General features: G+C 41.1%; 1 protein-coding gene across 1 annotated transcript in view; it reads left to right on the forward strand.

Annotated features, from left to right (window-relative positions):
- Positions 1–2,976: 2,976 nt before the first annotated feature.
- The window catches only part of tm4sf18 (transmembrane 4 L six family member 18), an 11,343-nt gene continuing 3,758 nt past the window's right edge, over positions 2,977–10,561 (forward strand). Inside the window, exons 1-2 of the mRNA XM_084065938.1 lie at positions 2,977–3,209; positions 10,164–10,232. Coding sequence (XP_083922064.1) covers positions 3,030–3,209; positions 10,164–10,232 — 249 coding nt within the window. The 5' untranslated portion in view covers positions 2,977–3,029. The remainder of the gene's footprint in view (positions 3,210–10,163; positions 10,233–10,561) is intronic.

Raw genomic sequence — 10,561 nt, forward strand, 5'->3', positions numbered from 1 at the left:
CTGTAAAGGAAATTATTAAAATATTATAACATTATAGTTGTCTTTTATTTTAATTTGCTCTTAATTAGCCCACCAGGCTAAGTAAAGGGTACCTAAAGGGCAAGATTATGCAACAAACTTAAATAATAAAAACAAAACATGTTTGCCGGTGTCTGACGGCAAATCTCGCTAACGTCCTATGTTTACTCGTGCTAGATCCCGCGAGAGTGTGTTGCTGGGAAAGAGAAAGGTTGATAATAAAGTAGATTTTCTCCTGATTTGTCTCTCTGAGAAATGCCATTTTAGTATGAAAATCTTGTGTGGCTTGTGACGATCGGGTCAAATATTTAGTTCAGTGACCATTAGGCTAAAGAATGGTTCAAAAGTTGTGTTCACGTTCACTCTTCCATTGGAATGAATAGACTCCAACCTGCTTCCGGTCTCAAAAAGGTGGTCACCTACTCCACGCGGATACGTATGGGAAGTAAACCGGAGATGGTGAGTCTTGCCCATTCTTGTCTTGGGTATCAGGCTGATGTCAAGCAGCAGGAAGTAGGTCATTGAGGGACTTCCTGCTTTCTGTCTGAGTCATCAACCTAAGAGCCCCATAGTAAATAAACGTAGATAGCTCATTGTCCACTGCTGTTCATTGGACCGATAAGTCATCCCGGCCACCATATTGTGGAAGGCGAGCCGTGTCTCCTATATGCCCCACCATGTATGTCTATTGAAGCAGGAGGTCTCTCTCTCCATAATTCAAATAATCCTAACTCGCTGGATTTTCAACACATGTTCAAGCAGTTTGGTTTAGAGAGAGAAAATAGAGTAGAGCGTGTGTGTGAGAGAGAACCATGTTGGTCAGAGTATGGACATGCCATCATGCACCTTTGTTATTCATATTGTGCTCTGTGGACGTTCTGTGTATGGATGGATGGGTGTGTGATATTATGGCGGGTGTTGTATGTGTATCCCTGTGCACCTATGCATGTGTGACACTGGGCGGTGTGTGTTATCGGCAAATGTATTTTTAGTAGCAGGGACACGCCTTGCTGTCCCTGACCACATCATGCTGCCTGAGCTGAAAACAAAAAGAAATGGAAGAGGACAGAAGAGAGGAGAGGAAGGGGTATAAAAGAGAATAAAAGGGGCAACGGATAGATGTGAAGATGGAATGGAAATGAATGTGAAAACCAGTATAGATCGTTCAAACATGGTGTCAGGTAGCAGAGGTGGGTTATGAAGAAGACTGAAAAAAAGGCCAAAATTACTGTGCATAAATGTTATTTTACCAAAGTCTTCCAGGGTCCCTGTATTGTAAGGCCGACTGTATGCAAGTGAACATTGTAGGGTAGTCATGTTATAGTAGTAATGTTACTCATCCATTGATTTCCATTCATTTGAAGTCCATTCAGTAGCCTGTAAAATAACCTTTTAGGTTCCCAGACATGTATTTTGTTATGGTTTGTATGTCTGCTGTTGTAGAGCAGTGCATGTTGTTTGCTGTTGATCTCCTTACTTGCCGCGATCCTTCCAGTGCCATGTGCCATGTGTTCTGTCCACCCAAACACTCACATACTCTTTTATAAGCTGCGTTAATTAGGCCTACTGCTTGTTAAATGAGCTCCTTAATGGAATTTCTTAGTGTGCCTCGTAGCTGACAACTCCAGATTACAGCCCAGTTGATCTGGATCTGCTGCATTCCAGCTGGATTATAAAACACATTACAACATATGACCCCCCCCCCCCCCCCACACACACACACACACACACACTCACTCACTCACTCACTCACTCACTCACTCACTCACTATAAATATAGCTCAGCCTCTGACACAGCATCATGCAGGGTCCAAATAAAGAGGTCATACATCCAGTAGAAGTTGATATGACCTGTTGACCTAGATAGAGTTGCTGAGTTATCATGTTGATCGAGAGAGTCAGCGAGAAGGGAGACAGTCACAGTACTGACACACAGCCCTGAACAAGGACCAAACTGCCAGGTCAACTGTCTTCATTCTGCTCACAACAGAGCACACATTTGGTGTTCTTTTTTTTTAAATATCTTTTTTATGTTCAAATCTCTTGCACATCTCCTGCACTATGTACTGTATACATTTATTTGGCCAACCGATTGCTGTATGTACATACAGTACTTTATATTCTGTATTTCCCGGTTGCTAATTTCTTCTGCCATTACATTATGCATTTGTTTTTCTGGATACTTTTCCCCTGACTGCAACATAATGTATAGTTATATATCATACCTCAGTAAATTGTATGTATACCGGTACGTTCATACTGTTTTTTTCTTTTTCTTTTTTTCTTTTTTTGCACACAAATAAGGTTATTTTAGAAATGTTCTACAATTACAGGCTGTACACACTTGATACACTGTTTCACTTTAATGAATTACTATTGTTGCTAAGTTTTCTTAATTGCATTATAAGATTTCACTGCACTACGGCCATTGTGTTTACATATGCTGTGTGCGTGAGTGTAGGCTAGGCAAAATGATTTCCATTTAGAAGTGGAATTGACAAGTTAATGAGACACAGTATTTCTGAGGGAGCTTTTCTTTTCTTTTGTCCAGAATGTTGGACACACACACACACACACACACACACACACACACACACACACACACACACACACACACACACACACACACACACACACACACACACACACACACACACTGTGGTCTCTGTTCTTGTGGGATTTGTCATATTTCTCTAGCTCAGCTCTCCACAGGGGTTGTTCAGACCCCTTCCTGTGTGTGTGTGTGTGTGTGTGTGTACGTGTCCACATGGGCCTAAGTGTATGCTCTCCTGAGGTGCCTTGCGTCATGGCAGAAGTCCCTCTGTAAGGGTGGAGAGTCTGTTGATACGTACGTACACGCATGCACACACACATTCAACAGGCCCCCATCAGTATTTGTTCATTTCCTCTCCAGCTGGCCTGACCCACCCCTCCTTCTCTTTCTGGCTCTCTCTCGTCTGTCCATTCCCTTGCTTTCCTCTGGTCCCTGCGGTTGTGTTTTTGGGTGTGCTATGTGCTGTTCAGTGGGATTTGCGAGGTCTCTGGGGCTGGCCCTGCTGCCCCTAGCCTTATGCTCTATTGTAGCCAACCTGCTGCTGCTGTTTCCCATGGGAGAGATCACCTACATCCAGGAGGACCACTTGGCCAAATTCATCTATTACTTTGGTGGACTAGGAGGTGGAGGACTGCTGGTGAGTAGAAAGTATTCCGGTCTTTTAACCACTTAAACCGTCTATTCTTAGTCAAAACGGACCTGAGTTACAACTGTACTTAGACCACTTTTTTCCATCTACGGTACACCATATCTCTTCGCCAAAAAACACCCGATCTACAAGCTCACAGTGCGTCGCATGTGACACGTTGTGAGCTTTTAGATCTGCTATTTATGGCAAATGTTACCCCCAGAATATGGATGCTGGGCTTCAAGTGGTTAATCGTCTCTCTATATTTAGAGCTAATTATAGAAGTTTCAGTTGAAAGGGGAAGGTACTGGTGAACCAGCCAGGACTGTTTTTAGACCGTTTTTAGGGGTGCTCCACTTATTTTTGACAGTATGGCAAGTTTGGGGTTGCTGCTTATTTTCCTTCTGACCAATGTGTTTTCAACAGTTTGGCATGTCCAAATATATGGTTTTCTGTCTGGGTTTTGTAACTTAATAGCATCTTGTGTTTCAGTTGTGCTAGACTGTCCTCCATCCTCCTACCATCAATAGTATCATACTTATAATCTCCTTGTGTCTGTAATGGCATGGCTAATTTCATAATATACATTCATAAACATTTCCCATCAGTGCAATTTTGTTTTGAGACACTTTCATTGTCCTTAATGGGACAGCAGGGACCCAGGAAGTGTTGTATGTATTCAGGTATGCTGAAATAATAATGTTTTCATGTATTTTAATGCAACTGTTATCCGGTGGCCTTTAGGGGCTGTTCCCCAAAAGGTCTGATCCTAGAATTGTCCCTCTGGTGAATGAAGATGATTCTTTGCACTTTTCTGTTTTGATAAATTATCAATTTTCATTAGAATTTAAGTGGCTAGTTCTTGTGCTGTCACGAGGGACTTCAATTCAATATGTTCCATTCAGCTGAAATCTCCATTGAGTTTAGGTTACTTATTTTCTTGTGTTTCCTTGTTGAGAATTGTGGTTACTCTGGCATTATGTTCAGCTACCCTAGTGTGCCTATTCTGGGGCAAACATTCGGCAAAAATAGCAGATCTACGAGCTTGGGATGTATTTCCGTGAAGACATTTGGTGTAGAGGGAAAAAGGGAGCTAGCTTAGTATACAGTAGACCCCTGGGGGACTCCGGTCAATGAAGTATTCTGTAGGGTTCAAGTGGTAAGTTGAGACAGGCAGCAGGGGTCAATTAGTGCACAGTGGGTAGCTTGTACTAGAGTAGACTGATGAGTGTACTAGAGCAGGGGTTTTCAACTGATTATGAACCAGGGACCACCACCAGGGACCACCACCCTAAGAATCAACCTGGGGACCACTGTTGTGTTGGGTGGGGATATGGGCTATATCAAGCCCTTATTGGTCATTATTTAACTGAAATATGCTAGTGGTCCAGAGCTTAAAAAAGGTAGAGAACCATTGATCTATTATTATTTCACGGTTACCCTAATTCCGTTCTCTTACTTTATCCAATATTCCATATTAAACTCTTGTTAACTGATACACTGATTCTATGAGCGCCGAGCACACACGTTGTGCGATATATATTTCCCAATGATGACTCAACCAGGCAATCTGGTACTCTACTCCTTCTTGAGATTCAAACTCCCTTTTTCGGTGTAATTCCTTCACTTCAAATAAATTACAACATTGACGTGTCATCATAGGTCACCAGGTCATTTAGTTTCTCAACAAGTGGAAAGATTTGTAATAAAAATAAAAGACAGTCTTCTCTTTCCTATGTTTCTAAATGCATGATCAGGGACCACATGCAATTCCCAGTGTACTAGACTATAATGAGTGTGCTAGACTCTAATGAGGGTACTAAACTCTAATGAGTGTCTAGAGTAGACTGGTGAGTGTACCAGACTCTAATGAGTGTACTAGACTCTAATGAGTACTAGACTCTAATGAGTGTACTAAACTCTAATGAGTGTACTAAACTCTAAAGGTTGTTACACACCGGGGCGATTTTTTCGTGCGAATAATGCGTTTTTTTTTAAAAACCTTATAAAGTCAATGGCTCCGTACATGGAGCGAAAAAGCGAAAAACCGAAGCCAAAAAGCGTCTTTTAATTATTCGGAACGAGTCCGAATTTTGCGTATATTCGCTATTTTCGCCGGTGTCGCCCGGTGTGTAAGGACCTTAATGAGTGTACTAGACTCTAATGAGTGTACTAAACTCTAATGAGTGTACTAGACTCTAATGAGTGTACTAAACTCTAATGAGTGTACTAGAGTAGACTGATGACTGTGCTCATCTAAATGAGGCTGAATTCAACTGATGCACACGCTTTGTTGTTGTGTTTTCTATGTTTTTCCTTTGCATTTTTATTGTGGAAATGTTTCTTTTAACAGCGGCAACACTGTGTACAACAGTAGTACACTGCACTTTTTTTTTTTCCAATGTTAATGTATTCATTTGTTTTGTGAATTAACACTCAAGATTTGAGTGTTAATTTACAAAAAAAGAATAATAAAAGAATAAAGTAACATTGAAAATGTTGTTTGTGCATTTATGATTAGTTGTGGCTTTAGTGGCATTTAGGTCCAAATGCCACTTTATTTCACATTTGTGAATTGAATATATTGATTGCATCTTTTGGGGGAGTTGTTTGCCTCTGTTTTTCATTGTGAACAAAGGAGTGTTGTGTCAATTCATGGTGAAATCTATGTGCCCTATATCTGATAGTTGTACCCACTACCCATTGACTGAGCAGAAAGGAGCCGTTCTGCTTGGTTTACTTATAGAACAGAGGAGATATTGTATTTTCCTGGACCAGATTAGACTTGTTGAACAGTAGAGAGAGCTGCGTTTGTATGTACAGTACTAAGTGTCACACTATAAAATGTTTCATTTGATTAGTTCATTAATTTGTTCATGGAAAAGATCCAAGACAAAAGGAAGGGTTGCATAGTTTGTACAACTGCAGACACATAAACACTGTATAATAAAAGTCAATATTTATGTTTGTTCCTTGAAAGCATAACCTACATAAAGACATCTTTGAGCACAATTTGTATTACAAATAATGTTTATTACATAATGGCACCCTGTCTGGGGCCAGTTAGGGTGATCGCCCACTTAACCTGATATCACTATATATTGTGAAAAAATAATGTAAATATGTAACACAATTGACTCATTTTGGTCAGCAAAATCTGATGCAGAAGACTGGGAGGGACAGGGGTAAAACTGAGAAAAACAGATATGACATGCCACTGAAACACAACAGAAATATTTGAAATAAAGAAAAACTTGAGTTTATAATAAGACCTTGCATAGTATTTACATACACAATAGTTCCCTTAGTGGCAGCATCTCAAATATGTTTCTATCTGCAATAGCGTTGTTGTTTATAACATTGTGCTGGTGAAAAATGAGCTGTACTACAATCTACAGTACATTCTGAAAGTGTATTTTGTTGACTTTGACACATGCATTTGCCATGCAACTTGCTGAGAGCATTCATGCTCCCTGGAGAATGTACCCTAACATTTTGAGTGACCCCCATGACCTTTCCTCTTGTGCCATTCTGAGGCCTTGCACACAACATATCTCATAATCTGATAGGTAGCTTGTAGGATTAACGATACTGACCCCATGGCCTTTACTCTAGCACTCTCTATGCACCAACATTTTCACTTGTTTTTGTTATGTTTTGTTTAGTTTTGTACATTTACATAGGGCCTTTCTCTAAAGCATTGGTTCTCAAAGTGGGGTCCTTGGTTCCCATCATTTGCAGTATTCATGAAAGAGGAAAAGAATAGAGATAGAAAGCAAACAAGGAAAACAGGTCAGAGGTGTTAAATGTTCCTAATATGAATGGAGTAAATATATACTGTACATAAGGTGCATCAATTGCCGCTCTGCTGACTGTTAATACAACTCAGAGAATAGATTCTGTACACAGTAGCTCTTGTTAAAACTGCTTTGATTGAATTGATTCCTTTAATTATTTTTAAAGGTCACTACTTGGGTCTTTCTGATATCCATGAGGATATATTAATTCAACTCCAATTGTTCCAGTTTGTTCACTTAGTTTTGGAGCTATACATTCAGTTACTGAACTAGCCTATACCGTCCAGACTAGAAACATGGTTGTGTCCAGGCCTGGAATTTCGTCATTTTAGGGGCAAGGCCACTTGGCCTTTGGTGTTGTCCATTTTTTAGGGCACAAGGGCCAAATGCCAGGGCAGGAAGGCCATAAAGAAAAACAAGATTTTAGTCCATCCTACTATAATTCTAGTAACCTCTGTCTGTCTGTAGTGGTGAGTGAGTGAGTAGGTGAAGCTACCCGGTTCTCCTCAGTGGCTGGACCAATTGCTCTGATTTTGCACACAGCCATTGACCATTACCATCTGAACTTAACTGTGAAGCCCGTTTTTCAATTTCATCAAATCTCAGCTTCTTATTAGCGCTTTTGTGTCAAAGAATGTCGCCATGGTTACGGGGCTGCCCAGCTATGGGACGAACTGCCTCCCGGGTTGCCAGATCATGTGCGCATATCCCCCCACGGATGCGTCGACCGGGTATGGTCTAGTTGAAATAATTAATTGATTTTAAGGGTTAAGGAGGATTTGGAATTGAATGTAGACTATCTGCAGTGAACCAAATAAATGATGGTATCCATGCTCAGCCCTGGACCAATCAAAGTTACTGTATTGGTTTAGAGATGGGAACTCAGGGAGTTAAGAATTCAGAATCTCAACAAAAGACACTGGTGTCTATATGACAAGAGAGAGACACTGGTGTCTACATGACAAGAGACAGAGGAGAAAGTGGTACAGTCAGCTGGGGCATTAAGGCCACTGTGGCCTCTGGGCATGCAATTTCTCCGTGGCCTCCCTGAAATTCCTGCCTTGGTTGTGTCTGTAGATATACTTCAGTAGTGTAAACAGAGGATTCATCAGGCTATAGAACATGCTAAATACTTTAGATTGGAAAGGTTATAAATGTCATCAGGGTTATTCTGGGGATCTGTACGCACCATGTTGTGTCTTTGTGACCCTTGCCCCCTCTCATCTGGCTGTTTTTCTTCTCTTTTTGTCAGTTCTGTCTTTCTGGAAATGGCAGAACACTCACAGTCAAAGAGCAAAGTTGGACCCTCTGGGGTGAATCTATCTATAGCTATCTGTCATCCTCTCTCTCTCACATCCTCTTTCTTTCCTTCTCACTCTCCCAGCCTTCCTCTCTCTTTACCCCATGCTCTCTCCGTCCCTCTTCACACTGACTCACTCCCTCTCTGTCTTCCTGTACGTTAAGGATATAGTTCTTTAGGGGGGGCATCCAGGATGTTTATGTGTGATGTTTTGATCTGTGTGTGTGTGTGTGTGTGTGTGTGTGTGTGTGTGTGTGTGTGTGTGTGTGTGTGTGTGTGTGTGTGTGTGTGTGTGTGTGTGTGTGTGTGTGTGTGTGTGTGTGTGTGTGTGTGTGTGTGTGTGTGTGTGTGTGTGTGTGTGTGTGTGCGTGTGTGTCAAACCTTGAGAACTTCCCTCCCTCTGTGAGGATGTGATTTAGAGTCCCTGACCTCTGTGATGGAGAAACAGAGAGGAGAGAGGAGGAGACAGGAAAGAGGAGACGAGGAAGGAGAGAAAGAGAGAGGGGGGAGATGTGAGGAGGAGAAGGGCAGGAAATGCCATCATACAATGGGATGTAGAATTGTCATATTTTTCCCTCTTTCTCACTCTCTTTGTTTCTGGGTTGTTGTTGTTCAGTTTTGTGTAAACTGGTTAGTGAAGATATTAGGCACAGTTTTACAGATTACATTCTGTGCAGTTGCTTGCACACTTTTTCATATTCATATTTGGCTTTTTGTAAATATATATTTTTTAATTTAACATTATCAACACTAGTAGCAATAAAAACATTTATGTTGGTGGCTGGGGGGGGGGGGTAATTTCTGGTGTTAAGCTTAGACTTTATACAGGGACCGACAGGTGCTCTTTTATGGCGGTCTTGAAGGAGGGTAAGGAGTCACACTTTTTGATGTCTGTTGGCGAGATCAGTGGAGCTCCTGGTGTTGTGCCTGTGTGTGTCATTTATATTATTGAAGTAGTTTGACAGGTACATGGGTGTCTCTGTAGTCTTGCGTATCTTGTAGACCAGGTCCATTGCAAGTTGCTGTACTCTGTCCTCTACCCTGAGCCATCCCACCCTAGCATAATGGGCATGCCCATATATGGGCGTATACTGATAAAGAGTTGCTCAAATTAATTAGCATCATAAAAGCAGTGATCATCAAAATACTTCAGCATTTTAAATGCCCTTCTTTGTCCCTCTTATTGCCCTGGGAATCCCCTGAAAATGTACTGTCTTGGCGATGGCAGGACATTTGAAGTTTTGAAATGGCACATCTGTAATTATCAGTATTATTATATCTGGATTAATTAAAATACATCCCCTCAAAAGTGAACTGCAGGCACTGCTCTCTTTGGCTTTTGATTCTGTTTGCTTCTTCATCAATAAAACCTTTAATTATGAATTATGTCAGTAGGAAAGCAGAAGAGTAAGTGGAACTGATCAGACGGCATGTAATAATGCAGAAGCAGAGTCCATAAATAATTTGTTGTAATCCCACACAAATGGAGAAAATATTGTGGATATATACTGTAGCCTATTATCGTCTCTGTCGGGTGGAAACCTCATATGTCCAAAACTATTAGGATTTTTTCAGGATTCAAATACGTGTACAAAAGTAGCAAAAGTAGCAGATTTACAAGCTCAAAACGTGTTGCTTGTGGATCTGCCCGACAGCAACGACACGCAATATTGTATTTGTATGTATTGTATGTGCAACTTGCAATGTAGCAAGACAGTGGGTCAAACCCGAGTACAGAGTTAGATTAGAACTCAGGATTTTACAGTGCAATGGAGCAACTCTACTGAGCAGACATGCAGGACATTTCTTTTTTTTAAAGGCATTGTCTGAATCCTTTTTTTAAGTGTTATTTTCTTCTCATTCCAGATGCTGGTTCCAGCTGTGGTCTTCACCACCCTGGGGAAATGTAACTGCTGCTACAATGAGGGCTTAATGGTGAGGAACTAACCCTTCCATCATTATTATTAAAAGTCCTACGCACAAGTGGTTCTCAACAGATTTCCATGTCAAAGACCCCCAATTTAATGCATTTGTCCGCGGACCCCCAAGACTTTTGTGCCAATAATATTCAATATTTGTGTTATTAAAATGTTTTTTCCAATAGTTGATGTATATAGGGGTAAAGTGGTTAAACTGATGTTGATGCTATATTAACTGATTTGGCTGAGGACCGCCTGGAACCCGCTCAAGGACCCCTGGGGGTCCCCAGGCCCAGACCAGACTTTGAGAACTACTGCTACAAATTGTACTGAAGGGAAGCGAAG

The sequence above is a fragment of the Gymnoscopelus microlampas genome, assembly GCF_963454915.1.
Source record: "Gymnoscopelus microlampas genome assembly, chromosome: 9".
NCBI classification, from domain to species: Eukaryota; Metazoa; Chordata; class Actinopteri; order Myctophiformes; family Myctophidae; genus Gymnoscopelus; species Gymnoscopelus microlampas.